At 46.8% G+C, this 26,148-nt stretch overlaps 7 protein-coding genes across 11 annotated transcripts; 4 read left to right on the top strand and 3 right to left on the bottom strand.

Moving 5' to 3' along the window:
• Positions 1–792: 792 nt before the first annotated feature.
• CG1575 (uncharacterized protein) lies at positions 793–2,911 on the top strand. 2 transcript variants are annotated; one of them, NM_001298074.1, is made up of 2 exons: positions 793–828; positions 895–2,911. In NM_001298074.1, exon 2 carries the CDS (start codon positions 905–907, stop codon positions 2,816–2,818), a length of 1,914 nt encoding a protein of 637 aa, NP_001285003.1. In that variant the 5' UTR covers positions 793–828; positions 895–904; the 3' UTR covers positions 2,819–2,911. The 2 variants fall into 2 exon arrangements, with proteins under 2 accessions (NP_001285003.1, NP_572440.1); NM_132212.3 differs by having other exon boundaries at positions 793–2,911.
• CG2260 (uncharacterized protein) lies at positions 2,863–4,928 on the bottom strand. The gene is made up of 2 exons (NM_132213.2): positions 3,136–4,928; positions 2,863–3,073 (listed from the first exon to the last, which is right to left on the bottom strand). Exons 1-2 carry the CDS (start codon positions 4,810–4,812, stop codon positions 2,921–2,923), a joined length of 1,830 nt encoding a protein of 609 aa, NP_572441.1. The 5' UTR covers positions 4,813–4,928; the 3' UTR covers positions 2,863–2,920.
• Positions 4,929–5,060: 132 nt separating this feature from the next.
• cyr (cypher) lies at positions 5,061–19,494 on the bottom strand. 3 transcript variants are annotated; one of them, NM_132214.2, is made up of 6 exons: positions 19,166–19,494; positions 10,842–11,603; positions 10,471–10,759; positions 6,973–7,149; positions 6,151–6,295; positions 5,061–5,810 (listed from the first exon to the last, which is right to left on the bottom strand). In NM_132214.2, exons 2-6 carry the CDS (start codon positions 11,384–11,386, stop codon positions 5,425–5,427), a joined length of 1,542 nt encoding a protein of 513 aa, NP_572442.1. In that variant the 5' UTR covers positions 11,387–11,603; positions 19,166–19,494; the 3' UTR covers positions 5,061–5,424. The 3 variants fall into 3 exon arrangements, with proteins under 3 accessions (NP_572442.1, NP_001285004.1, NP_001285005.1); NM_001298075.1 differs by lacking the exon at positions 19,166–19,494 and adding an exon at positions 12,635–13,066; NM_001298076.1 differs by lacking the exons at positions 6,973–7,149; positions 19,166–19,494 and adding an exon at positions 12,635–13,066.
• CG2116 (uncharacterized protein) lies at positions 13,593–15,564 on the top strand. Its single transcript, NM_132216.4, has one exon. The coding sequence runs from the start codon at positions 13,700–13,702 to the stop codon at positions 15,494–15,496; it is 1,797 nt and encodes a 598-aa protein (NP_572444.2). The 5' UTR covers positions 13,593–13,699; the 3' UTR covers positions 15,497–15,564.
• Positions 16,066–18,748, top strand: CG10958 (uncharacterized protein). The gene has a single exon (NM_132217.4). It carries the CDS (start codon positions 16,293–16,295, stop codon positions 18,522–18,524), a length of 2,232 nt encoding a protein of 743 aa, NP_572445.1. The 5' UTR covers positions 16,066–16,292; the 3' UTR covers positions 18,525–18,748.
• A 110-nt stretch (positions 19,495–19,604) lies between the features above and the next one.
• On the top strand, positions 19,605–20,827 carry CG2120 (uncharacterized protein). The gene is made up of 2 exons (NM_132218.3): positions 19,605–19,847; positions 19,916–20,827. Exons 1-2 carry the CDS (start codon positions 19,653–19,655, stop codon positions 20,666–20,668), a joined length of 948 nt encoding a protein of 315 aa, NP_572446.2. The 5' UTR covers positions 19,605–19,652; the 3' UTR covers positions 20,669–20,827.
• Positions 20,822–26,060, bottom strand: Smox (Smad on X). 2 transcript variants are annotated; one of them, NM_001298077.1, is made up of 2 exons: positions 25,417–26,060; positions 20,822–24,698 (listed from the first exon to the last, which is right to left on the bottom strand). In NM_001298077.1, the coding sequence occupies exon 2, from the start codon at positions 24,461–24,463 to the stop codon at positions 23,003–23,005; it is 1,461 nt and encodes a 486-aa protein (NP_001285006.1). In that variant the 5' UTR covers positions 24,464–24,698; positions 25,417–26,060; the 3' UTR covers positions 20,822–23,002. The 2 variants fall into 2 exon arrangements, with proteins under 2 accessions (NP_001285006.1, NP_511079.1); NM_078524.4 differs by having other exon boundaries at positions 22,172–24,698.
• Positions 26,061–26,148: the final 88 nt, after the last annotated feature.

Genomic DNA, 26,148 nt, shown 5'->3' on the forward strand with positions numbered 1-26,148 from the left:
GATAGGCAGGCAGCACGTGTTGCTTAAATCAATTATTTATTTATTATTTAACGCGTAAAGTGTTCGTTTTCTAATAGATTTGGGCTTTGTTATGAAGACCTTACAATTCTCATTTAATACTACACATTACTTTGTTAAGATTTTTGCAATTGCAAATTCTTGATTTATTTTCACATTTTTCCCAGACATTGACTTCTCGTTTAAAAACTAATCCATCTTAAACATATACTTAACACGCTTTTCTATAGTTTTAAAAGTTTATTACTCCACCTATTTAATTTAGTAATCTAGAACATTCTGCAGTTTGTGATTTCACCACAACTTGCAATGTCACATAATTTATCCTAAAAAGCTTTTGAGTTTTGAAGATTAATTTTTCCATATTCTTATAGCTCTATATTAAACAACTTAAAAGAGATTTAAGACAAATTTATTTAAATTTCCTTAGATTTATGAAATTGTAATATATGTTGGTAGACAACAAGATTATGCAAGGATATTAATCTTAGTGATAGTTAGGAGTAATGTACTGTCTCAAAAAAAAATATACTTTTTAAGGATTGTTTCTAATTCTTTACGTATAAAATAGATATATTGCAATGATATATTTTATGCTTTTCTGAAAAAATTATCATTAAATCAGGACAAAATCAGATGAGTTAACATGAAACAATCACTGTGATTTACATTTTAAATTTAAATTTACATTTGACATAAATGCGAAGTAAAAAGCTTTCTTATTTTTTAAGTTATCTTAAAAAGATTTTTTAAGTATATCTGGTAGATACTGTGCCTTTCATATTTACTTGGTCACACTGTCCACCACCAGTTGAGTTTGGAGCGCACATGTTTTGATTGTTTTTAATTTGCAAATCCACCTCCGATATTCTGCAGAGCTGGAAAAATGGGCGGCCACCACAAGAAGAACCTGCGTGCGGAGAAGGCCAAAGTGAAGCTGAAGGGCGCCAAGCTGCCCAAGGGCCTGAACGTGACCAAGACGGACTTCAAGGTGCGCAAAATTGAGATTCGGGAGCAGCTGAAGGAGTCCTCCTACTCGGAAACGGGCCAGCGACAGTTCAATCTCAAGGAGACACTGTCCCGTCTGAAGCATCATAGTGTCAAGTTCCGCACTGATGCACAGCGCAATGTGCGCGACTCCCTGAAGTCCGGCAATGCGGACCATTTAATTGGTCATCTGAACGAGCTGTTCCAAGGAATTGCGGCCGGAGCTTTGGACATGGAGGGGTCGGCGCGAAAGGAATCATTCAAGACCCTTGATGTTCTGCTAGAGGCACTGCAGCCACAAGCAGTGGCGCCCTTCTTCCATGTCATAGCCACCTATTTGCGTTGCGCCATGACTCACGTGCTGCCCGCCATCCAGGAGGACTCGCTGCTCATGCTCGACGTCCTACTGTTGCGCGTACCACCGGCTTTCTTGGCCGAGCGGAGTGCCAGCACCATAATTGGCAACTTCATCGACATGATCTCCCGCGCCCGCCACGACAACGAGCGTTCGAATCGAACGTTGACATTGAACCTGAGTCAGGGCAAGCAGACGACTGTGAAGTGGCGCACCAAGGTGCTTATCCGTCTGCAGCAGATCCTCAGCACGCTAGTCACCTCGAAGACGCCAAAGTCAGCCGCTGCCCGTGTGGTTCACTTCGAGGAGATGCGTCCGCAATATTACAATGTGCTGTGTCCCGTGCGCCATGACAATCGCAATCTGCATGCCATCCTCAATGAATCCAAGCTAACGGCGGAAGGCACTCAACTGCATACGTATGTGGAGCAACTGTTACCACTACTCCAGGACAACTGGATGGAGGTGCGGCCGCAGCAGCAACAACCTCTGCTCAACCAAGATGCGGCGGCCAGTCTGCATGTGGTGATTGGTCTAATGAGTCTGCTCTGGAATCTAATTGAGCAGCATGAGGCGGAGCACAATACCACGGAGCTAAGCGATTGGCTGAGGAAAAACTATGCCCAGAAGTTCCTGCTCAACTTTTTGGACAAGGACGGCAGTCGTTTTCCCTATCAACAGATACCGCTGGCAACCAAGAATTCATCCAAGGACAAGGGAGCCGTAGATGGCGGAGAACTTTGTATGCCACAAAACCTGGGTATTGTCCAGCTGGCCTGTAAGTTCTTTCCGACTCCCGTCGAGAGACAGACTCAAATGTTTGCGCATTTAATTGAGTACATGCACGAGACTTTGAAACGCCTTAATTCGCTTTCGCCGGAGCAGCAGCTCTCACTGGTGGCTTCACTGCGTGCGCTGCTCTTCGAAAACGCCACATCGCTGATGAAAATCGTGACGGAGCCGTTGACCAGCCTGCTGAGCGCATCCATTGATGCATATGTGAGCCAACGATTTACCACACGCGAAGGCGTTGCCACTCGAGTGCTGAACCTTCTCTGCGAGATTGTGGAGCGTTCCGATTTGTACACGCACTTTGGCGGCGAACAGAGATTCACTCCGTTTCTCAGCTATCTGCCGCAACTGCTGCTGAAGCCAACAGTGGGTGAGAGTACATTGCGAGCCATGGCCACGCTCTGCCGCCAACTGAATGGAGTCTTCATGGCCGCTCTAGTCCGTTCTGCTCCTGAGATAGTCAGTCACTTGGATAAGCTGCAGATCACGGGCGATATCGAAGGCCAAGAGAAGTTCGAAAACCAAAAGCGTGTTCTTAACTTGTTCTACTATGCCAGAGAATTGGATAAAGAGGGAAAACTGGAGCGTTCAGTTAAGCAGCTGGAGGAGCGGGTGGAGAGCAAAGGAATTGCCGATTACCTAAAGGCTGTACTCGGCTACAACTAGTGATTGCGGACGGGAATCCGCAATATACACAGTCAGATAATTTTGTTTAGCTTCTAAGTTTAATGTATACATTATATTCCTTCTGCTTAAGACGAACTCTGTTCAGGTTTTCTGTTTTTTGGGTGGCTTGGGTTTGAAACGATCCAGAACGGAGCGTGGTGCCTTGGTCTTGGCCTTGCCCTTGGCACCCACCTCGTCGGCTGTGTGCTGCTTGATAACGTTCTTCTTGGCCTCGCGCACCTCGGCAATAAACTCCTGTGTGGCAAAGACTTGGTTATAGATGGGGGGCTAAAAAGTAAAATGGTGCTAGCACTCACCTTTCGCTTGGCATCCTTGACGATCTGTTTGTTGCGCGCCGCCTTGGCAGTGCCGCCACGTCCCTTCATCTTGTGGCGCGATTTCATGTTGATGCGCGGCGCCTTCAAATGGAACAGCTTCCTCTTGGCATCGATCTTCTCCTGCAGCGTGGGCGCATCCACGCCAGTGATCTCTTGCGGATCCAGGGTGATCAGTTCGGGCGGAATCTTCTCCAGCAGAGCGTGAACCTCGTGCTCGCGTCGTTGCTTCGAAGTCTCATACGGATTGTCTTCCATAGCATCGAAGTTGGGCTCTCCAGAGCCGGGCACCAATAGCGATTGGAAGCCCTTGGCCGTCGACACACCAAGCACATCTTCGTACGGGCAGAAACGCAGCCCGTGGACAAAGGCATCGCAGCGTTGGCGGATATAAGGCAACCGGGTACCGTCACCCGAACCTCCGCCGGAGAGCAGATCCGAGTAGGTCTCCAGATAGGTGCCCTGCGATAGCGCCAGCATGCCACGTTGCGACACATCCAGTTCGTTGGCGGGCAGACGCAGCTGGAAATGAGTCAGCGGCTTGTCGTGCACCAGCATCCGAATGTCCCAAACTTTCACAGCCCTATCCAAGCCAGCGGTAACCAAATACTGGCCCTTGGGTTCCACCGCCAGAGCAGACATGGCTGTCGAATGGCACAGGAGCTTGGCCAGCGGCTCACGCACTTTGGGCGACCACATGGACACCACACCACGTCCGCCGCCAATGCAGAGTACACCATTTCGGGGATTGTGTCGCAGCATGCGTATATCGCCCAGTCCCGTGTTAAAGTTACCCACCAGCTCGCCAATGGAGACGTCCAGCCAGGAAGCATAGCCCGCACTGTTGCCGGCGGCCAGGAGGAAGTGGTAGGGCAGGAAGTCCAGGCGATTGACCCGATTCAGCCGCTTGATGCAATGCAGTTCGGTGCCCTTTTTGTCGTAGAAATAGACCCAGCTCTTCTGGGCCACCGCGTACATGGTGGGCACATGCAGCCACTGAACATCCTCGACGCTCTCCATCGCATTGAATTCGCAGTGCAGACGCTTGGTCACCCAATCGAAGGCGGCCACATGACCGCGTTTGCCGCCGAGCAGCAAATGCCTGCCGTTCTTGGTGTAGCGCATTCGGTAAGGACCGAATTCCATGTTCAGGTTGAAGTGCTTGGCCGATGACTGGATATCCACATTCTCGGCAATTTGGGACTGTCTAAATTCGGCGGTGGTCTCGCCCTCATCTGCCTGTAGCTGCCCAGCGGTTTCCTGGAGTAGGAGCTCTGTGCGGGCCGCCTGCTCGGTGGCGTATTCGAGGTAGACCTCCTTGCGCGTCTGCTGCTCCTTGAAGTGCCGCGTTTTCACACCTTTCGGCTGCACTTGCTCGCCACGTGAGTACTTGTCGAGGATCTCCTTGGGAATCGGGTTCTTCTTGGGCCTAGCTTCCAGCTCCTCCTTTGTGGGTTTGGCGGGAGCCTTTTGGGGACGCGGCTTCTTCGTTTTATTAATCATACTGATAAAATCGCCAGTGAAATTCTGTCGGTTTTTGCTGAACACTTTTACATGTTTTAGATCGCCGTCGCCCGTTTCTGTGTCCTTTTGGCCGTCGAAGTAGCGTTTGTACGGCGTCTTAGCCTTCGGGCGCCCTTTCGGCGTTACTTTCGTCATCTTGATGTGTCAGCAAGATGAAATTAACTTAAAAGCTGGCTTCAAATAAAGTTAATTTGAAATTTGACAACAACGTGCACGTGCTGCTTCTTCTTCTTCAAATCAGCTGTCCCGGAGTGTGACCATGTGGCATTAGCGTTGTTTACCAGAGCAGCTTTAAATACTAAACAAATACCGCATGCTAAGAAATTTAAATATTGAGCGCGCAATTTTAAAAATCTTTAAAATGAAATAAACATAAAAGTTGTATATTAGAAGTATGTTTATTCCAAATTAAAACTTGTTCAGGAAATAAAAAAGGTAAACAAAATATATAAAAAATACCTTTAAAGACTCAAAGTTCCTTAAGTTTGATTTGGATGCAACTATGTTAGGTTTTTACTCTTAGATCTATGTAGATATTACATACAGCTACAGCGAAAGGATATCAAAACGCATTTTGGCCCCAAACCGCTTGCAAAACGCTTTCAAGATCCTTTCCAACCAACCGAAAAGTTACAGAACTACGCATAATATTGCTAAAGTTAGACCTTATTTTGGTGTACCACTCGTTAGACGATTCCGTCAGTCTCTGGGAGGCGCCTCCACTAAATAACTCCGCCACGCAATCAATTAGTAGACACGGCCATAGGGCAGGGTATTCGGATAGTAGGGCATCAGGAACTTGGCCCCGAAACGCGGCTGCGATTGCGCCGATTCGCTGCTGGATGAGAACATCGAGGTGCAAATCTCGGCCCGATCCCGATGCAATCGACTGCTGCTGTTCGACGTGCTCGTCCCGGCGATGCCCAGTCCTACTCCCAGACCCAGACTCAAGCCAGCTCCATGACGACGCTCCCGGCGACGCGATCGAATCAGCGAAAAGATGGCCACCACCACGGCCACCAGAAAGATCAGGCCCAGAACGCAGAACGAGATGGCCAGCTTGGAGATGGACAGACAGAGCGTTCCCTCGCCGGGCATCACTTGACCCCTCACATGCGGCGCATAATCCTCGCCTGAAATATGAACTCACTTTACTATTGATCAAGTTTCGAAGTTTAAATTTTAGATTACAAATCTATACTTCATAGTACACTTAATTAAATAATATCAAACTTCAATCGAAGGCATACATTTATATACAATTATATGATGAAAGCGAAAACCTCATGAAGGAAACCCCCCAATTAATTTGCGAGTGTTACGAGTGTTTACAAGTAATTAGTGAAGGAAATCGAAATGTTTGGGCTTTTGGCACAGCACTTGGTTTTCGGGTGGTACGGCAGCCGTGACTGGCACGTACTCCCACTCCCACTGCCACGCCCACAGATCCAACCGCTGGTGGCATCCACTTACCGCTCATGTTGTGCCGCCTATCGTAGCGCAGGCGGTCCACCTCGATTTGGGGTGCTGTCACGGCCAGCGAATTGAAAACCTCGATGCGTGCCAGATGCTGCTCGGCGCTCAACGCCGGCGGAGGCGTCTTTAGGCGACAATTTAGCTGGAATCGAGACATAAACATAAATCTTAATCACTTAGCTCTTACTGATTTGTGTGTATTTTTTGCCCATTTCTTGTACTTCTTCTCCCCATCAATATCTTTTGCTTATCAAGCTGCTCATCTTTCAAGTGGAGCTAGTGCATCGGTTTGTGCACTGTTGCCTCTAAGTGGGTATGTGGCTCCACTTGGCTGCATTTCGGTGCAATAACCACATTAATTAGCAGACGCAACAACACGCTACGCTGGGCAGCAGAAGAAACAGAAAACATCAGAAGCGGCAGCCAGCGCGGTGGCAACACTTTCGTTTTCGTTGCAATTAATTGAGATGCATGCGAGCGGTGCATTTTGTCGGTACACAGCGAGAAATAGAGGCTAGCCAGCAATGATAAATCAGCTTATTCAGTTTGCCACTTCCGTTTGAGCAGCAAATCAAGGCTAGCATAATTTACATATGTACTCAAAGGTAATTTAAGATCTGCAAGATGGCTTACTAAACTTATAATATTTCTAGCTGATTCTAGTTAATAAAACTATGAGCAAAAGTATTTCAAAAATTAGGAAAATATGTATGCCCTGGTTGGAAGTTAAACTCGGACCTTCTGCCTTACGAACTAACCACTGCATTCTCGCAGTGCACTTAAAGTGCGGTGTGTGTCACAAGTATTTGGGATACTCACAGTCGGACACTTCCCCTTGCAAAGTTGCACGCCACAGCTGACGTGTAGGCGCTCGCGGTCCGGGAACTTGAAGGCGGGAAACGTGGCCGCGAACGTCCGCTCGACCAGGTCTTCCTCGTGCTGCTTGGACCAACCCTCCTCCGCCGGTCGGTGCTGGGTGTGCAGAGCGGGCATTACCTGACCATGGCGGAAAATTAATAGATTCATAGGCGATGGATGCATGGCGAACAAGGTTGTTTTTTTTTTTTCTAAGTGGCTAAACCCAGTTTGGGTGGTTTTCGGTTTCGTTTGCTCAAGAAAGTGGACTGCTAAAGGTTCTCATTACTTGGTGCACTTATGTTTTGTATTATAATGTGTTTAAGAAAGAACCTAATGAGATGGTAACTTTAAGAACTCCAGCGAACTGAGAACTTATGGAACCACCCCATTTGTTATGTCACATTTGCGATTGAATCTGGGAATATGAACCTGTCTCCGTTTATGGTCACCACTGTCCCTGAACCTGAACTCCAACCAGTTGTGCGCTTTTCATGGCCCTCTCTACTTTTTTTTTTTATCGCCTGTTATACAATAATTCGGGTTGACAAAACACGGTCGCTTCCGTTACGTATATATGTAATATGGTGCCATAGTTAGTACCAAGAAACCAGCGAGCAAAAGGTGGCCAAGCCAAGTTCAATGACAACAACGCCCGAGTCGCAAGTTGCAAGTGGTGCACATTGTGGATATGGATGCTACATGTGAATGGTATGATGCATGTGCGATCGCTGGAAACAGATGTATGGAATTACAAGACGCTGCGATTTACATCTCGCCATTGTTGGTGGTAACTAAAGCAAAAAAGGGTTCAAGCCGGAAAAACGAATGCGAAAATACCCTAACTGATATGATACAAACATACGAATAAATGGAATATCTACAGATACTATTTGCATCTGATCTTTGATAGCTGCTGAGAGTTCAAGATTGATATAAGTTGATTATAGTACATATATCCAAAGAGGGTATGTGCGAATCGTAGTATTGCATCCAAGGCACGTTGATTGGCTTAGATGGCGTACCACAGTTTCAATTTACACGCCCAAGCACGTGTTTTTTCAATGTGCGGGTGGATGTGAATGCGAAATCCGAGACAATAACGAGAAAAAGCAAATTGTTGCGGAAGTTCAAATGAGTTCACGTGCAGAAAGATTGTACGAATGCAAATGTAACAACAGCCAAATGCTTCCTCCCGTGAAAAAGAAGACAGGGATAACGCGGTGATTGCCAACACTTAAATGGATTAATCGAAATAATCGACAGGATTCAGGGTTAATCGATAGATGCAATGGATGGTAGTTTCATGCAAATAGATAACCTTGTGTGGGATCAGTAACTATAGTTTAGGTTTCTTCACCCTTTTAACGGTACGCCACCTGCACAGTGGGTCATGTTCTAGAGCTTCCATGGCGAAATGTGGGTCACCATCATCGGCGCCGTTTGCAGACAAAAGACGCGGTTTTTATTTCACTTTTCCTCCACGCTCTGACCCAGAAGTGTTTCTTAACCAAACAAATCAACCTGTGATGGGTGCGCGCATAAATTTGCAATCGCACTGGAGCGACTTGATGAAGAGGTAAAGAGCAAAATAATAGATGAAAAGAAAAAAAGTAGAAAAAAAAAGGCACAGAAAAATAAAACAATAAACCAACGCGAAAGAAAATGAAATGTGCTAAAACGGAAGACAGCCGCCAAGAGCTGAACAATAAAACAAACATAAAATGCAAATGGTTTTCTTCGTGGGTTTGTATGTATGTTTGCATGTTTGTTTGCATGTATGTATGCACATATAAATATATACTATGTGTCTTCTAGCCCGTTCCGTTAAAATAAAACAGAAATTAAGCCGTGTGATTTTTCTAGCGCTGCCCTGACCACCAACAACACAAAGAAGTAGCAAAGCCGTCAGCCGGAGATTTGTTTGACCCATTTAAGGCCGCCTGGTCGTGAATGGATGAATGACATGTGCACAAAGCTGCGACGGCCGGCGACCGAAATGCAAATGCCTGGCAATGGCATTGGCCACTGTCGCACAGTGGGCCCAATCGTCGCAGAGCAGCATGCACAAATATGTGCATCATAGCTTCAAGGAATATTTGCATAATTTACTAAATAAATTACTTGTTTGATAATTTTAAATTATAAAATTAAATTATTATTATTAATTAGCTTAAAAAAGAAAAAAATCTGATTAACTGCTTGTAGGATATACATACATAAAAACATATAACAAAATCTTGTATATAAAAAGGTATTTCTCACATATTTACTATTAAATGATATTAAAATGTGGCATATGCATTTTTTCGAGCAAACACGAATAATTCGAATTGAACCCACACTTCCTAGTATCACTTTTATTCGCTGTAAGTTCCACTGTGCAGCGACTAAATGGTTAGGTGGCGGCGGGTAAAGGAAGATGTGGCAACCGCAACAGGGGCATGTCAAAATGCTAAACGATAAATATTTCTATGTATTTCACTGTTGGCTAATTGTTGTGACCTCCTAATTTACTCAAGAAGAACCTGAGATTTGAGGCGCTGGAGAGTCGAGGGAACCCCTAGAACACTTTGCTTGTTCTTCGCATTTTTCCCATTTTCCCACTTTACCTAATCGTTTGGGCCAATCTCAGTGGATTCGAGTCGAGTCGAGTCGAGTTGAGTTAAGTTCTTTTGGGCCTGGTTGGCTGGGCAACGAAAACTGTTCTAACGATGATCGCGTAATTATGGCTAACAGTTTCGGTTTTGCTGCCGTTTGCCTCACATTTATGGTCGGTGCTGTAATAACTGTTACACTTAATGAGCCAGGCTTAGTTTTGATAATGTATCTTTTTTTGTTTGGCGGCAAAATATCCCAAGAAAGACTTCCAATCAATAGGTTGTCCCATCTATTTGGATTTCCCTTTCGCAGCAATCAAGAAATCAGTGGCAAAGAATCGAAAATCAAATTGCTTTTGTTTTACATTTTCGTCGTCTTCAAAATGCACTTAAAACGTTTCTAAAACGCAACCCATAGAAATTTACAGGGTATGTGAAGTTGATGCGACTGAAAACTATTTTATGATATTTCTTTTTAAAATTTTGGAAATACTTTAGTTCTGGCAGCTTAAATCATTTGGCAGATGAACTTAAGCGAACTTTGTGAATGGATTGTTTTTCCCACTTGTTTTTCCCATCGATTGGCCCGATATACCCTCTAGATTGATACCCTCTAGATGTCGCACATAAAAATGAAAGTTAAATGCGATCAATCGCAGATCGCCCCACAGCATCGAGATCGTGGCTAATTAATGACTTTCCGTTCGTCTCGTCGCATCCAAGTTAAGTTTCTAACGGTCTGGTCTGGCGTAGAATGTCGCGCCGCCGGCACCTGTTACGCAAATGAACGATCCACCAGATACGTCCATATATATATGCATATGCATATAGATAGATAGCTTCAGCTGATCGCTTCACTCACCTGCTCGTCGATGGGACAGCCGCGGGCATCGAGTAATTGCTGCGTGGATTCGCCCAGTCCATCGAGTGCCGCACAGTCCACCACCCGCACTCCGATGTTTCCGGGCACGATGGCTCTCACCGTCAGCGTGGTGGCGACGCCCACCTCCACGGATCCGGTGCCATTGGGACCGCCCAATTCTAACCAGATCCTAACGCGTGGCGTCTCCCGCTGCTGTTGATTGATGGACGAAGTGGCGCCGAGAGCTGGAACTGCAGCAGCAGCTGCCAAGGCTCGCATCCTGGCATTTCTACATATATATATATATATATATCGAATCATAAAAGAACTTCTCCATCTTGTTACATTAACTAAAGCATTTGTAGAATTACCTATCGTGACCCTTTTCCTGTCGCAACACCGGAAGTGGCATGCCCATCGCATTGGCCGGAAGTTGGCATCTCACCGAGCTAAGGATGTCGGTGCTCTGGCGCAACTTCTGCTCCTTTTGCAGCATCACACGCACCGTATACTCCAGACTGCCGTCCTCCAGTGGCTCTGCCCTCACTCCGCAACCCGATGTTGGGATGCGCAGATGCAGACGCGTCGAGTCCTTGCCACGTGCGCGACACTCCAGCGGAAAGTCCTTGGCGTAGAGTAATCCGCGAAAGGGACGGCTCAACTCCAGATGCATCTCGAGCAGCTCCCGGCTGCAGTTCACCTGCATCGCCTGGATTTGCATGGTCTTGGTTGTGGTGGTGGTGGTGGTGGTGGTGGTGGTGGTCGTATCGTTAATGAAACTTTCCGGCGTTCTGGTTGTCCAGGCAGCATGACACAGAAACTGCGGCAGATGCAACACTCCGATGGCGATGGCCAATGGCAGCAGCTGGCCGAGATTGAAGGATGTGGACGCGGCCGAGGCGCTGGAGGAGAACATGTTTCCGATTTCCCGTTTTCTACCAGTGGCAACGGCAAACCGCCCCGCCGATGATCAAAACCGCAAAACGATAATGATGCCACTTGTTGCTGCTGTCTTTGGATGTTGCTGCTGCTGTCACTAGATGTTGCTGTGTTGGAAGCGACGACACCTGTTCGTGCGGCCGCGTGGCTAACTCTTAATTGGCCTACTCCCAGTCCAAGTTCGAGAATCTTGTCTGCGAAATGGAAATGCATTAGTTGCATACATAGCATAGCGATGATTTTGGGTCAAGTAATTACGGGGGGGGGGGGGGGGGCATGGTGTGTACTTGTTGCTGCTGGGCTTTCGTGTTTAAATGGGTTAACTAAACTGGAAATTTTGTACTTCAATTGTTAAATAACTATTTAAAGGTATAGCTAGCAATATTGATGATTTTAATCAATTGTAGGGCTAATAGAAAAAGGGAAAGGGGCACAACGCTGTCACTTTATGTAATTTTTAATGGCCAAATAAACGAGAGGCCAATCTGGGGTAGCCCTTCCCTGCCCATTTTCGATGCCATGCGATGCGATGTGATGCCAAATCCGCGACGAAAGCGGGTCAAGTTTGTCCCATATTTGTTTGATTGGATGGAGTCTATAAAGCAATGGAGCTATGGAGCCATGGGGCTACCGGGCTAAAGATGTTGCAGCACGGCGAACAAATAAATAAATAAATAGATGCGATAAAGGCAAACACCGAAGCTTAAATCAACATCAACATAATGCGTTTGCAACTTTGCGTAATCCTATTTTGTGATGTTACTAGCTGGCAGCTAGTATGGTTGGTTATTCGCTTATTGTGCTCTCTATTTGTATTTGTGATTCCCATCTCTTATTAACTTGACTGGGCATTGTAATCAGCCCAATTAACAATATAACTTGGACTCTACTTAAAAACTAAATATACAAGTATGTATGTATTTGTATCTTTCGAAGTGACGGTGCCCTTCACTCGTTTTGAGTTATTTCAAAATCATAGGGCTTATGTCCTTAGTCCTTAATCTTACAAATTAATATACTGAGATATTATTCAATATAACATGTGTGGTTACAATTGTATAGATGTTTTTTTGTCAATAAACTTATACGATCCTTTCAGTTGGTCCTTATTCTAAATCGCACAGATAAGTTCTTTAAATCTAAGTGTGATATTTTTTTAACCATTTGTTTTTACTGTAACTTGACATAGTTTTTTTTTTTTATGTATAACTGATATTATTCTTACCTTTTAGAACGAATTTAATATCCTTTCATCATCCCAATTTTAGCATTCTTTAAGATTTCGCGTTGAGCTTCTTCTCTTTTTCTATAACACTTATATTATAAACAGTAAAAAAAATCACATTCCTTGCGCAATTATGCGGTCAATTTGAATTGCGAAAAAAAGCAGAAGAACCGCAATTTTCAAATTGGTTAATTATCAGCTACTACGCATGCGCGCACTTCGCACGCTCTCAACGAACAGAAACAGTAAACACCGTAAAAAAAAAAACAAAACACTAACTGCTATTGAACAAGTGGATGAGATCGCGAAACACGCCCGTTTTGGATTGAAGAAGTCTCAAGAAGACAAGCGCGCGCCACCGAGTGTGCAGATGCAATGCACCGGGCCAATTCCGAGTCCAGAAGTTAGCCAAGTTAGTCGCGAGCGCAGACCGCAAAACAGTCAGTACAGCAACAACAACAATGAGGGAAGGGGCCAAAAGCGGCAAAAGACGTTGGCCGACGTCGCGCATGCCCAGCGATGTTTTTTTTTGGCGCGCAAGCACCTATTCAAATTGCGCGTTATCGATAATGCGCATGTATCGATATTTTGCGATCTATTCATCGGCACAATATTTAATTTATTTATTATATATATTTTAGTAAAGAAAATACACGTTTCACACAGGCAATGATCGAAATTCGAATAGATGTATTCGCATTTCTCGAATTTTCGTTTTTCTTTTCAAAAAGTAGCAGTTATTTGATCGAAACAAAATTAATATTGGTCGATATATGGAATGTCATACCTCGTTGAATTTGTAATAAAGTTTCAAATCGAGTGGCATTTACAGCTCAAAATGTTGGATTTTCATGATCTATGATCTACGCAGAGTGAGTCGATGTATGAAAGCGGAAGGAAGCAAGCATTTCTACAAAGCGAGTATTTTGTTGAAAATTGCATCGATACCTGGTATCCGATAGTTAGTTTCGGCCAGCAACCTGCGACTGGTCACACTTGCAACTTTTTACGTTTTTTTTCGGCAGTCGTGCGAATTAATTAATTAATTCAGTTGATGTGACCAGGATGAGCCACAAACGCTGCCTTGCGAACGAGGTAATCGAATTCGTCCTGCCGGCCAATAGCGATTACTCGGACGAAGACAACCGTGGAAACGTTCGTGTGATTAACACTAGCGATGATGCCACCTACGTGCTTCTGGACAACCTGGGCAACGAGTTCGAAGAGGACATCATCATCGTCAATGAGAACGGCGTGGAGAAGGAGATGCTGATGAGCAAGGAGCTGCGCGACTTTATAGTGGGCTCCCGGGTGAAGGATTTGACGGATGACGAACAGATGCCGCAATTTGTGGTCAGGGAATTGGATATGAGCGAAGTGGGGGATTTGGTGGAGGTGGAACCGGAGATGGAACAGGAGGCGGACTATGGCGACTACGGCGACTACGAGCACGAACCTAGCTACGGCCATCCGCGCGATAACGAAAGGGTGGAAGAGGATCTGGATATGTATCCACCGTCGTCACCCTCGCTGCCACCATCGCCACCAAGGCCGCCGTCGCCTGTTGTCCAGCCCGCTAGCAAAGCTAGAAATTCTGCCCGCCAGATCGCCTTACGTAGCTTTGTCAGCCAAAAAAACAACGACGACGATGATGGTAGCGTGAAGGAGGTGAAGCCAAGCGAAAAGATGCTGGAGGAGTTCAAGGGACCGCGTCGCTACATGCTTTTCGACGACCTGATAGCCACCATTGTGGACTTTGACGAGGATAGCACACCCCTTGTGGAGTTCTCCATGATCAGCGACATCATGGACGAGAAGCTGCCGGTGGAGTGCGGCATTTGCCCAGATGTGATGCACAAATCAAAGCTGTCCAAGCACCACAAGACCCATCTGGTGCCTGGCACCAATCGCTATGCTTGCATTTACTGCACGGAAACGTATCGCGACTGCAAGTACCTGGCCGGACATGCGCGGCGCCACATGGGCATCCGTCCATACGTCTGCGAACTGTGCACCCTATACTTTTCGACCAAGCAGGATCTGCGCGTGCACAATCAGCGCCGACATCTGGAGAAGGAGCATATTTGCGAAGTGTGCGGCAAGACGTTCGCCCAGAATACCCAGCTGAAGCGGCATCGCGAGGCGACGCACGAGAAGAAGCGGCGATTCCAGTGCGAGTACTGCCAGAAGGCCTACTACAAGAATTTCTCTCTGCAGGAGCACATCCGCAATGTTCACATGGGCAAGCGGCGGATGCTCAAATGCCCATTCTGTGGCATGCAGTGTCGCGATGCTCACAAGATGGCCCGTCATCGTAAGGAGATGCATCTGAGCCAGGGCACATACGTGTGCCATTTGTGCCAGGAGGAGTTCACCGACATCAGCTACTTCGATGCCCACAAGCGTTCGATTCAGTGCCGTAGCAATACGCGTCGCTTTGTGAATGCGGATGGGAATCGTGAAGGATCCGATTCGGAATCCATTTCCGGTCGCAATATGAATGGCCAGGACGACGATTACGACGGCATGGGCCCACTGCAGGAGGAGTACGACGAGGATGACGGCCTGTTGGTTGAGGACAATCAACCAGAGGAGCAGGGTTCGCCGTCCAATCGCCAATATTTGGACGAGAGCGAGCAACAGTATGTGCAGCTATCGGATTACGATGACCAGCACCTGCTGGTGGAGAACGCAGTGGACGCAGAGGATGGCGGTGAGGATTTAGATGAGCTGCTAACCGAGGATCAGTACTTTAACGCTGTCCAACAGCATCACCAGCAGCATCAGCAGCATCATGGCCGAGGGCAGGACTACAACGACGAGCTGATATATGAAATCACCTTGAAGACTGAGGATAACTGAGTGCCGCAACTCCGCGCAAATTTTGTACATATATAGGTCGCAATTAAATACTATCATGTAAAGAATTCATTCGCTTGACTTTGTTTTTGAATGGCAGTACCAAGTTTTTTGGTCGAATGCAACCCAGTGTGTACAAATCCGCAGGGCTGTATTTTAAAGGGCATCAAGTTCGGACTGTTGATTGCAACCAAGGGGTCAAACATCGCGCCTTTTGGTTGTACCAAGGGGTCATTGCGGTTTTGGCAATGGAATTTTCCACTCATTTTGCATTTAGCAAGGCCCCGGTGACGTCAGCACGGGCTATACAGCAGGAGGAAGTGAGAAGGAAATAACTTTAGCTACAGCACTTATTGCTCCATTTCGATAACGATTATTTCGGGTGGAGATGAACTAATTTCAAAACTAAATAGACTTTTATGTATTAAATACGTATTATTCAATGATTTATTGTTAATTATTATTGACAAAATATGGTAAAGCAGTCATGAGACACTTTTTATTAAAAAAAAAGATCATGTATATTTGCTTAAGCCTGCACTTCTCTTGTTTTGCAACACTAATGGGGCGGGCACCACTGACAACAGAAGTAAACAAACGTAAAGACAACATTTTTGTTTCTACCGGAAAAGTAGGCGAAATGGGCAATGACCACGAAACCAAGGGAACCCGGGATCCTTCGATCAAACTTCTCCAGTCACACAACAAACCACCTTGATTTGGAGCAGAGTTGCCTTCAGAAATTCCGCACAACAAAGCGATTCTCATCCAAATCTCGACCTGGCATATATTTTAAACAATGGACGACAACGAGGATGAGCTGGAGGAGCACCAGGAGCTGGTCAGCGACGGCAGTGTCGAGGAGGAGGAGGAGGTGGAGCCCGATCTGGGACCAGTGGACAGTTGGGAGTCCTTTAATGACCGCATCGATGGCCTGATCTTTAACGAGCGATGCGACAAGTCGGTGAAGAAGTTGGACGAACGCCGGCTGGCGATACTCAACCGGGTGCGTCAGCAGTTCCGCGAGGCCCCGAAAGGCGTCGCCGAACGTTGCCAGGCCCAGAAGTCGCCGATTGATCAACGGCTGGAGTTGTCCAGTGAGCGATTGAACGAACTGGTGCGCTTTGGCAAAGAACTAGTGACCAATGTCCGGGTGGCCAACGAGCGAAGGGAGCTGAATCGCCGACTCTTCGAGGGTGCGCAGAAGAATCAGATGCATGTGAAGCTGCAACGCGAAAGCGTTGAGACAATGGCCCGTTTCGAGAACATTAAGGCGCGCTGGACGGAGCTGGAGGAGACCAATGAGCCGATGCTGTTGTGGGACCAAATCGAAGAGCAAAAGAAACGCATTGCCGAGATTATGGCACGCAAGGATGAGATGATATCTGCCTGCCAAGCGGAGGTGGACCGCATGAATGCCAAGTACGAGTTCGATCGCGAGCGGCAGGCCCAGGATCTTTGTTGTCTGGTGGAGCGCGTTGATCACCAGGTGGAGACGCTTAAGGAGGCCTACAAGGAGCACATCCAAATGCTGCGGCAAACCATCGAGGAGGAGCGTCAAATCTTCGCCGATAATGCGGTGGAGAAGTGGCGCACCTTCTTCGATGCGATGAATGCCAACTTTGACGAGAAGGCCAATTTGGTAAGGGCACGCGAGCAATTCTATGCTCGCCAAACCCAGCAGATCAACGAGTCCCAGGAGGAGCTGACCAAGAGCACTCGCATTCGGCTGGAGAAGGAGTGCGAGAGGCTCGAGCTGGAGCTACGTCGCACGCGCGACAATGTGCTGATGAACTCCGAGAAGCTGGACTACAACTATCAGGTTCTCCAGAAGCGCAACGAGGAGAACGTGATCATTAACAACCAGCAGAAGCGACGGGTGGCCCGACTGCATGAGGCGATCGGACGCACCCGGCGTGGCCTGAAGAATCTTTACAACACGGGCAAGCGGAACATAGCCCGTCTTTCCTCGGACATCTACAAGCTGCACTCCAACATCAACGATATGGAGTCGAAGGCGCATCAGGCGAGGCTGAACAATCGCGAAAAGTTCGATCGCATCTGGGAGATCAACTACAAGGAACTGAACCTGCTGGTGGATCGGGTCTACCACATCGATCGCATCATACACGAGCAGCAGTTGGCCATGCCGTGGTCCAGCCCCGTGCCACCCATTCCAAACATCAACAAGGCGAAGAAAAAGCGCAATAACATTCTGGAGAAGTTTGACATGCGAATTGGCCGGGTTCCCAAGAACAGGGTGATGCCCAACTCGGGCGTAAATTGCAAGCCGGATATCAAGGAGCTTCCGCCGGATTCACTACGCTTGATGCGTAATCTTATTCGCAAGCTGTCCGATCGCGGCGGTTTCCTCATCGAGGAGCGTCTGCTAAAGATTCTTGAACCGTATTCCGAGGAGGAAAAATGCCTGGTACGCATCGACAATATATTTGCGGCGCTGCGAATTCGTCATCTGCGGGATGTCAAGGAACTGACCAAGGTTTTCATGCCGTACACCTACTGTCCGAATTGCCAGCCGCAGGGATTGAGTCCACGCAAGTGTGCCGAGGTGTTCATGAAGGATCAAAAGCCAAATCGGCTGCAGGGCGCGGCGGGTGGCCAACCGGATGAAAAGGAGCATAGGTCGACAGGGGATACATTTCTACCCAAGAGCGAGGTGGCGGCCAAGAGATGTCACAATCACTATCTGGTCATGGAACCGGCCCTCTGCCTGCACGCCATGAATCTGTTCACCTCCAAGATGCACAAAAAGATGTACGAACACGAACCGGGTAGCATTCTCAATGCGGTAAATCTCATTCAGATTACAGATGCGGAGATCCGTAATTTCTGGCGCCAGTTCTCGGCCTGCTTCCCGGCCTCCAAGTGCAAGCTGTGGAAGACACTGGAGCACGGACTGAATCACTACGTTGAGGTGCTCAAGATGCGTGTGCAGTACGATGCGGAAGTCGTCTTTCTGCGTCGCCAAAACGAAGAGTTGCGCCATCTGCTGCAAAAGTTCACCGTCTAGGTGCGATATTATTCAATTACAGCCTCAACCGCAATGCACATACATAATCCCAAGCAATTATTGTCCGATTTCACTGCAAACATGATAAATTATAATTGTGCCTAGGTCTTGCTCTTTGACATTGACATCGAAATAGTTTAGAGACGTGGGGTCCCTGCACGGGCGCCATCTGAAAAAGCTTGTTTCATTCAAGAGTCGTGCAATAAAAGTATATTTTGAACATGAAAACCTTGTGATTTTAAATATTTAAAATAATGGAACCCCTCAAAGTTAAATATTACTACGTCTATAGCTCAGTTTGTCCCGCTCTAAACTATGAACAGCTCTCTGATATCATTATTAGTGCCTAGCATGAAAAGAGCTCTTTGATAACATTTGTGAGGGGTTTCCCCTTGAGTCCTTAAATTAATCTTAATACCATATCTTTGAGATAAATATGACTTGTATTTGCTTCATAAACTTAAAGTACCCATCCATCCCCTTTAGAAATATTCCCAATGCCGTCCATGCCGCTCTCTGGTCCACCAAACTGTCGATCTCAGATGTTTGATTTGCTTTTCATTTCATTTCGAACTTTGAGTCCGTGGGAACTAGTTGGCGTTAGATGATCTCTACGACGGGGAATACCTTCGATCGCTTACCTCCCACAGCTACCATTTCACTACTGGAAGCCAAACGATTAGAACTTGTTGCACTTGTGTCTTATGTGTCTTATCAGGGCAAACCGATAAAGTTGAGCGGTAGACAAGAAAATGGTTATACTACATATATATGAAACCACATATTTAGGGTAGTCCACGAAAGGGATCGTCCAATTGGCTCAAAGTGCGCACCGCCAGCGTTTAAAGTGCAGACCGGGCTAATCATTCATTTATGGGCAAACTTTATGGACGACATTTCGATAAAATAATAATACAAGAGCAACCGCAACAGCTTGTTCTATTGAATTTCATGGCAAGCAACTACAACTGCGACCTGTAATAATATACTACATAATTAAACACGGCGTAATCTTATCGACGCTCGTTCGGACTCCATTGGCATTGCCGTCTATTTTCCTGCGGTAGCGGAAGTCTTGATCGTCAGTTGGCCAAACAACAGCAGTCCGAACGGAAGCGGAGGACCATCATGCGATCCATAGATCCCGTATCCCAAATGGCAAACGCCACTTTGGCGGACGACGATCTGGGTAACTATGACGTTTGCCTCGAGGATTTGCAACTGTTTGCCCAACTGGAGGATCTCTCCGGAGAAAGATTGCCAATGGAGATGGAGCTGCTGAATCCGGGCTCGGAATACGATCTATTGGAACTTGTGAATGGGGTGAGTTGACGGTCCAAATGGTAAATTGCACACTATTAATGAATCCATAATCAATCTCCTTCATTCAGGCTCTCCAGCAGCGAAACACCACGGAACATAAGCCAACAGACATGTGCAAGCCCAAGCGGACACCAACCACTAAACGCCACCGAACAACTGGCAAGGATCACACCTGCGACATATGCGACAGAAGATTCTCGGAAGCCTACAATCTGCGCATCCACAAGATGACGCACACGGACGAGAAGCCGCATGTGTGCGTGGAGTGCGGCAAGGGATTCCGGCAACTGAACAAGCTACGCATCCATGCAGTGACCCACACGGCGGAGCGGCCACACAAATGTGATATCTGCGGCAAGGGTTTCCGGTATGCCAACTACCTAACTGTCCATCGACGCTTGCATACGGGAGAGAAACCATATCCATGTTTGGCCACCGACTGTCATCTCTCCTTTCATTCCATCCACGCGCGGCGCATTCACACAAAGCTAAGGCATGCGGCACAAACGGATCCGGATCCCGAACATCCGCTGGCGGAGCAAGAGCAACGGGATACATCTGCGCTCAGCTTCACCTGCCCGGTTTGCAGCCGGGTCCTAACGGATCAGTGCTATCTTAGCATCCACCTGAAGCGGCACTACAATCAGCGCGACTTCCCATGCCCACAGCCGGAGTGCGGCAAGAGATTCTTTAGTGCCTCGGAGCTGAAGCACCACCAGATTGCCCACACCCAGCAGCGACCATTTGCCTGTCCACTCTGTCCAGCACGATTTCTGCGCAAATCCAATCATAAGCAACACCTCAAGGTGCACGAGCGTTGACAGCTCGAGAGCACTTTGATTATGTTAGTATACGGTACGATTTCCCTGTCCATTCGAATCGAATTCCAGGCGAATCCGAGACTCGCCCCACCCTAAGCTGCCCCCCGGAAGGGGGCTTGGTCTGCGCTTTCCATTCAATATAAGTGTTTATTTATATATACGATTCTGTTTGTCTTTATCTGCATGCTTGCATATTAGATATATGTATATATTTGTATTTATACTTTATAAAGTTACGGGTACGGGGTTGCTGGTTCTCTGTGGTTGTGTCCTCGGAGGACTGTTGACTGTTGCTGTTGCATGTTCGCCTGCATTGCTTTGTTTCGTTTAGGCATAACTTAAGGATTACATTACATTATTTGCGGGCTTAGCCGGAAATACGAAAACAATTGTTTGATTAAAAACAGTGATTAGAGCCAATTAACAAAACACAATCTCGTTCGCGGTCGTTTATTCGATTGATTGACAATCAGGACTAAGTGTCTTAGCACTAAACTGCACACGTGAGAAACTTAAAAGCAACAAAGGGGGCAAACAATAGACAAAACTTAAATTAAAGTTTCGCCGGAACCAGAGGACAAGTGCGCTAGGCAACACTGCCCGCCACGCACCATTCACTGCCCAACACTGGCCAGGCGGTACAGTTATTTTTGGTCGTAACAGCGAAGCAATGGGCAAAAAAAAACAAAAGAATTAAAAGAATCAGCAAATATTGACGTAAAAACAATTTGAACTTGAACTTAAACTGGATTTGGGCTCTTTAAACGTTAAGATAAGCTAGCGAATTTTGTTACATATATAGACTTAAGATCTAGACCCAAGAAAAACGTGCACTTGCCAAGCAAAATCCGGCCAGCAACGGCAAACCATATTGCATATTGGTTGGTTAAGCTATCGTTTCAAATACGATGCTGTAAAAGAATCAAGAATCTCTCATTTGGTACACAATAAATGCAGTTCTGAACAAAATGGCACCTTAGATGGGCCAGACCTGGCTTGCGGCATTCAAATTTTGTTGGGCAAGTGCTTTACACATAGGATATATGATCGCATTTTACGGATATTACGACTAACAAGAGCTGACTGCGCTTTAAGAGTTTACGAATTTTTTAACACACACGTACTAAGCGAAAATCGAAACGTTTAACAACCATCTTCAAACGGATATATCTATAATCCCATACTCGATCAAGTGGAGGTCCTGCGTGAATAATTTCATTATTTTGGTCTTATGTACATTTGCAATGTATGGTAGTGTGTCTGTGTGTGTAAGCTTCAAGCTTGATAAATCCCAGTTCCTGTTTTGCTCATTCATTTTTGTTCCAAATCACCAATTTAATTGTTTTGCTTCTTTCTCAAAGAATTTTGACTCTCTCGCTTCTAGCGCTACCAACTTTACGCACACAGATTCGGGGTATCTTTTGGTTTTTTTGTGTTCCTGGTCGGTTCCATTTCGGTTATTTCCTCATGTGCTTTTGGTTTTCTTTTTTTTTTTTTTTTTTTGTATGTAAAATGTTTAAAAAAATTGTTGCTTCTTATCGAAAACTGTAACTCTCTCCACGTTTCCACCTACACAATATATAGTCCTAAACTTGTAACGCCAAATACATGTTCTCTCTCATATATGCTTGTAAAGATATATATCCCACATGTAAGTGTGTGCTCTTTGTATATAGATATATCTGCATCTGGTTTGCATCTACCATTTGTTTTTCAATTACTCATTTATGTACTCGTATATAATTTGCCTGAACTTATTTCATATGTGCTCTCAGAATTTTTCTTGGTTTTCTCTTTGAAACCAATTCCGATTCTCATTTTGATATCCCGCGGAGCTGCTGACTAGTAACACTGATGAATCTCGGGTCATATTCAACATGAATAGAGCTGTATATAGTATTTTTGGATGATGCGGAAGTTCTTGTTACATCAAGGATTCAAGTAGTTTTTTTCAACATCAATTTGTACAGCTTTCGGCAAGTGAAATGTACTTTTTCTAGAGCTAGTGACATAATTAAATTTTATACCCTGACAGAGGGTATTTAAACTACATCACTACAAAGCCGAACAAAAGCACATTGATTGCATACCAATTTCATCTTAATAACCATTGAAATTTCTCTCGAATGTGAATAAAAATCGATAATAAACGATATTGACTACCGCAAATTCTTGAGGATAGTATCCATTCATCGTCAGTGTTACTTGTCAGAGCCGTTTACTGGGATTTCTGTGGATCTTCTTTCAAACCCAAAAATGGGCCTTAAACTCCGGCGCTTTCTGTGCGGAAAATTGGGGGAGGGGGAAGATTGAAAACCGGAACCGGCCGTGCGCTTATGACATGGAGCTGCACGGCAGCCGTGGCGAACCCATCTGTGTGAGCACGCGATCCAGCCACTGGAGCGGCCCGTTCAGATGGAGTTCGATCCAGCAGGGCGTTGAGGTCACCGTCTGGCGGCGATATTCGGCGCCCCAGCCCTTGACGAACGACATGCGGATGGTGCACATGCGTGTCAATTGGTAGACCGCTTCGAATCCCTGCGACACGGACTGCGACAGCAGGGCGGCAAACTCCTGGTTGTTGAAGATCTTTAGGTTGCAACCGGGCGGTATCTTGCATACGGTGGCCGGATGCCAGCCATATCGCTGATTACAATTTGGGCTCTGTACGAAAATGGACGAATCGCTCAGACATTCTGCGAATACCTCACCGCCAATATAGTAAAGCCGTACGCCCTTGCCGATGTGGCGACGTGTCTGCTCCACGACCTCGTTGCGATTCACATTAGACAGCAGTCCGAGGCAAAAGCGCTCCGAATTGGAGGGATCGGTAAAGCCATCCACCGTGATCGAGGGCTGCGAGGCATGGAACGTCTCGCCGACACGCGTATTTAGCTCATAGTAGGAGATGGAACACCAAAAGGCCGGCTCGTGGTACATCACCGGCGCTGCATCGGCGGGCGGCGTTAGACGCGACATGTTCATGTTGTCGTTAGGATCGATGGGGTCACCATCCTCGCTCATATAGCCGGGCGGCGGGGTGCCGGTGTTGGGAATGCTGCTGCCCACACTAAGCACACTCGATTGAGAGTCCATGTTTTGGCCAAAGGACAGCTGCTGCTGTTGCTGTTGATAGGCGGAGGCGGCGGACGATGACGACGACGACGACGAGGAGGGACCACCACCACCACCGGCGGCAGTCGCTGGCGTCGAACTGGCAGACGATGATACGGAAACGGGCCCGGCACCGCCCAATTCCATGTACTGCGGCGGACTCAACGAGGCGCTGCGAATGATCGCCGCATTGTAATCGGTGTTGTTGGGTATCTGGTGCGTATGGTTGTCCAGCGGATAGTCCACAATGGAGTCGGGCGGCGTGGGCAGCGATTTGGGCACCAGGATGGACAGTTCAATTTTTTTGTAGTGGTACGGATTTATGCAGATCTCCTCCTTGCGCAAATGGAAGGCGTACTCGCAATGATCGAGGGGCTTTAGTTCATTCTGACTCTGGAGATCGGGCCAGCGCCACAGGCGGCAATAGATGACGTGCGGCAGACCCTTGCGCAGATGCTCGCCGGCGGGAGCTGGCTTGCTGCGCGGCACCGTCACGCACCGCGTCTGGCAGTTCTGTGTGGAGATCGCGCGCTCTAGCTCCTCCAGCTGCGAATTCTTCTTGATCTTCTTGACCAGATTCTTGACGGCCTTCTCTGACCACTTGCCCTCGACGCTGTTGTCCTCGTTGCCCTTTTTGAGTGCTAACAAACGCTTGACCACCTGCGGGGTGAATGGCAACATCTCAGGGTCTCAGGGGGGGGGAGTTCTCCTGGGCTTTCCTGGTGTCCTCCGCGTCCACTAGCTCCTCCTCCTCCAACTCTGCGTTGCCTTTTGAATACTGCTCTCACTGCTGGCGTTGGTCGAGTTTTAGTTTTAGTTTTATTTCGATCACCTTCTCTGGAATACTGGAACGGGACTGGGAAGTGGAACTGGAACAGTCCTAATGCTGCTGCTGCTTCCCTTGTGCACTTCTGATCTGGAATAGTGGAATGGGTTTAGTTGTGCGTGCTTTGGCAATTAAAACCTGATAATTGGCTTGCATGTGTGTGCGTGAGCGGCTGGATCTGATAAAAGCTCGACCCTGATGACGATGTTATTGTGATAATTGCCCGAGCGTGTGTATATGGGTAATCTATTAACTTTTGCCTTAGATTCACATTCAGATTTCTAAAGAAAGATTCAATTTAGATTTTCCATTTCCAAAACGACAATCGCAAATGCAATCGTCTGCGTGGGTTGTTGCTGTTCTTGCTATTTTCACTACCGTTGTTATTGCTATTCTTGTTGTTATTGTCTCCAACAAGGTCAAATGTCTGCGTTTGCAGACGCTTTTTTTTTGCTTTCGTTGAGTTACAGCAGCCACAGAAAACAGAAACAGAACCAGAATGTGTGTATATTTCTGTATGTATGTACACACGCCTAATCTGTGGGCAGTTTGGAATTTTCCATCTTATCGAAGGCGGGGCAATAAATTACCGAAAATAACAACAACAAAAAACATGAGCGTCGCCGGCAAGAGGGGTACGATCGAGTTAAACGCAAAAATAAATAAGTAATTAAATGTGCATTGGGGAAACAGCGAAAAGTGCACATACAGCCGCTTTGGAATGTATCCATGTATCTGTATCCGTATCTTCAACCCCCACCTAACACACACACACTTGCGCCGAGTGTCTCGCACATATAAATATTACCTGTAACGGTACCGGCAACTCGAGCTCCTCTGTCGTCCTGCTCTTGCTCCTTTCGCCTGCTCTTTCAACTTCTATCGTGCCCGCTCACTCGCACGCACACACTGCTTCCAGGTCCAGATGCACGGGAACGGTAACCAAAAGGCACCGGAACCGGGCGCACACATCCAGCCGAGCCGAGCCGAGCCGCGCCAACAGGAGGGGGTGGTGGTGGTGGTGCTGGTGGCGTTGATGGTTGTCTGGAACGGGGAGGGGGCCGTGTGGTGGGCACCGCTTCTTCAAATTTCTGTGTGTATATATCTTGTGTGCGCGCCAGAAAGTGACAGCTATACGCACACGCACACCAAAGCACAGGCACCGCACACCGACACGCAAGGAGCACACACACAGTTAAACGAGCGCACAGACACAAACACACAGAGGCACAACAAGAACAGAGAACTTATTTTGATAAATATTTAAACGCCTCCTTGTTGTTTGTTCTTATGTTATGCTCTTTGTGTTTATTTTCTATACGTTAGTAGTTCACTTTACGTTCGAATTGTGCTTTATGGGAGTAATATAATTTTTTGCGTTTCGCGATTTTGCTATTCGCAAAGTTGCAGTGTGCCCAGACTTGCTGCCCAACAATAGTGTGACCGACTGTGTAGTGTGACCGTTGGCTGAAACGCGAATAAGCTTCGACGCCACGGCTCAAAATAAAATAAGGCGTGAAAACATTCTAATGATCGTTTT

Source organism: Drosophila melanogaster, chromosome X (assembly GCF_000001215.4).
Source record: "Drosophila melanogaster chromosome X".
Classification (NCBI taxonomy): domain Eukaryota; kingdom Metazoa; phylum Arthropoda; class Insecta; order Diptera; family Drosophilidae; genus Drosophila; species Drosophila melanogaster.

Excerpts from the sequence above, each read along its gene's own strand:
- CG1575 (NM_132212.3), top strand. The coding sequence starts at position 905 with ATGGGCGGCCACCACAAGAAGAACCTGCGTGCGGAGAAGGCCAAAGTG.
- CG2260 (NM_132213.2), bottom strand. The coding sequence starts at position 4,812 with ATGACGAAAGTAACGCCGAAAGGGCGCCCGAAGGCTAAGACGCCGTAC. Across the intron at positions 3,074-3,135 it reads TCAAGGATGCCAAGCGAAAG|GAGTTTATTGCCGAGGTGCG; the intron begins GTGAGTGCTAGC and ends TTTGCCACACAG.
- cyr (NM_132214.2), bottom strand. The coding sequence starts at position 11,386 with ATGTTCTCCTCCAGCGCCTCGGCCGCGTCCACATCCTTCAATCTCGGC. Across the intron at positions 7,150-10,470 it reads GCTGTCCCATCGACGAGCAG|GTAATGCCCGCTCTGCACAC; the intron begins GTGAGTGAAGCG and ends CGCCATGGTCAG. Across the intron at positions 6,296-6,972 it reads GCAAGGGGAAGTGTCCGACT|CTAAATTGTCGCCTAAAGAC; the intron begins GTGAGTATCCCA and ends TCTCGATTCCAG.
- CG2116 (NM_132216.4), top strand. The coding sequence starts at position 13,700 with ATGAGCCACAAACGCTGCCTTGCGAACGAGGTAATCGAATTCGTCCTG.
- CG10958 (NM_132217.4), top strand. The coding sequence starts at position 16,293 with ATGGACGACAACGAGGATGAGCTGGAGGAGCACCAGGAGCTGGTCAGC.
- CG2120 (NM_132218.3), top strand. The coding sequence starts at position 19,653 with ATGCGATCCATAGATCCCGTATCCCAAATGGCAAACGCCACTTTGGCG. Across the intron at positions 19,848-19,915 it reads TATTGGAACTTGTGAATGGG|GCTCTCCAGCAGCGAAACAC; the intron begins GTGAGTTGACGG and ends TCCTTCATTCAG.
- Smox (NM_001298077.1), bottom strand. The coding sequence starts at position 24,463 with ATGTTGCCATTCACCCCGCAGGTGGTCAAGCGTTTGTTAGCACTCAAA.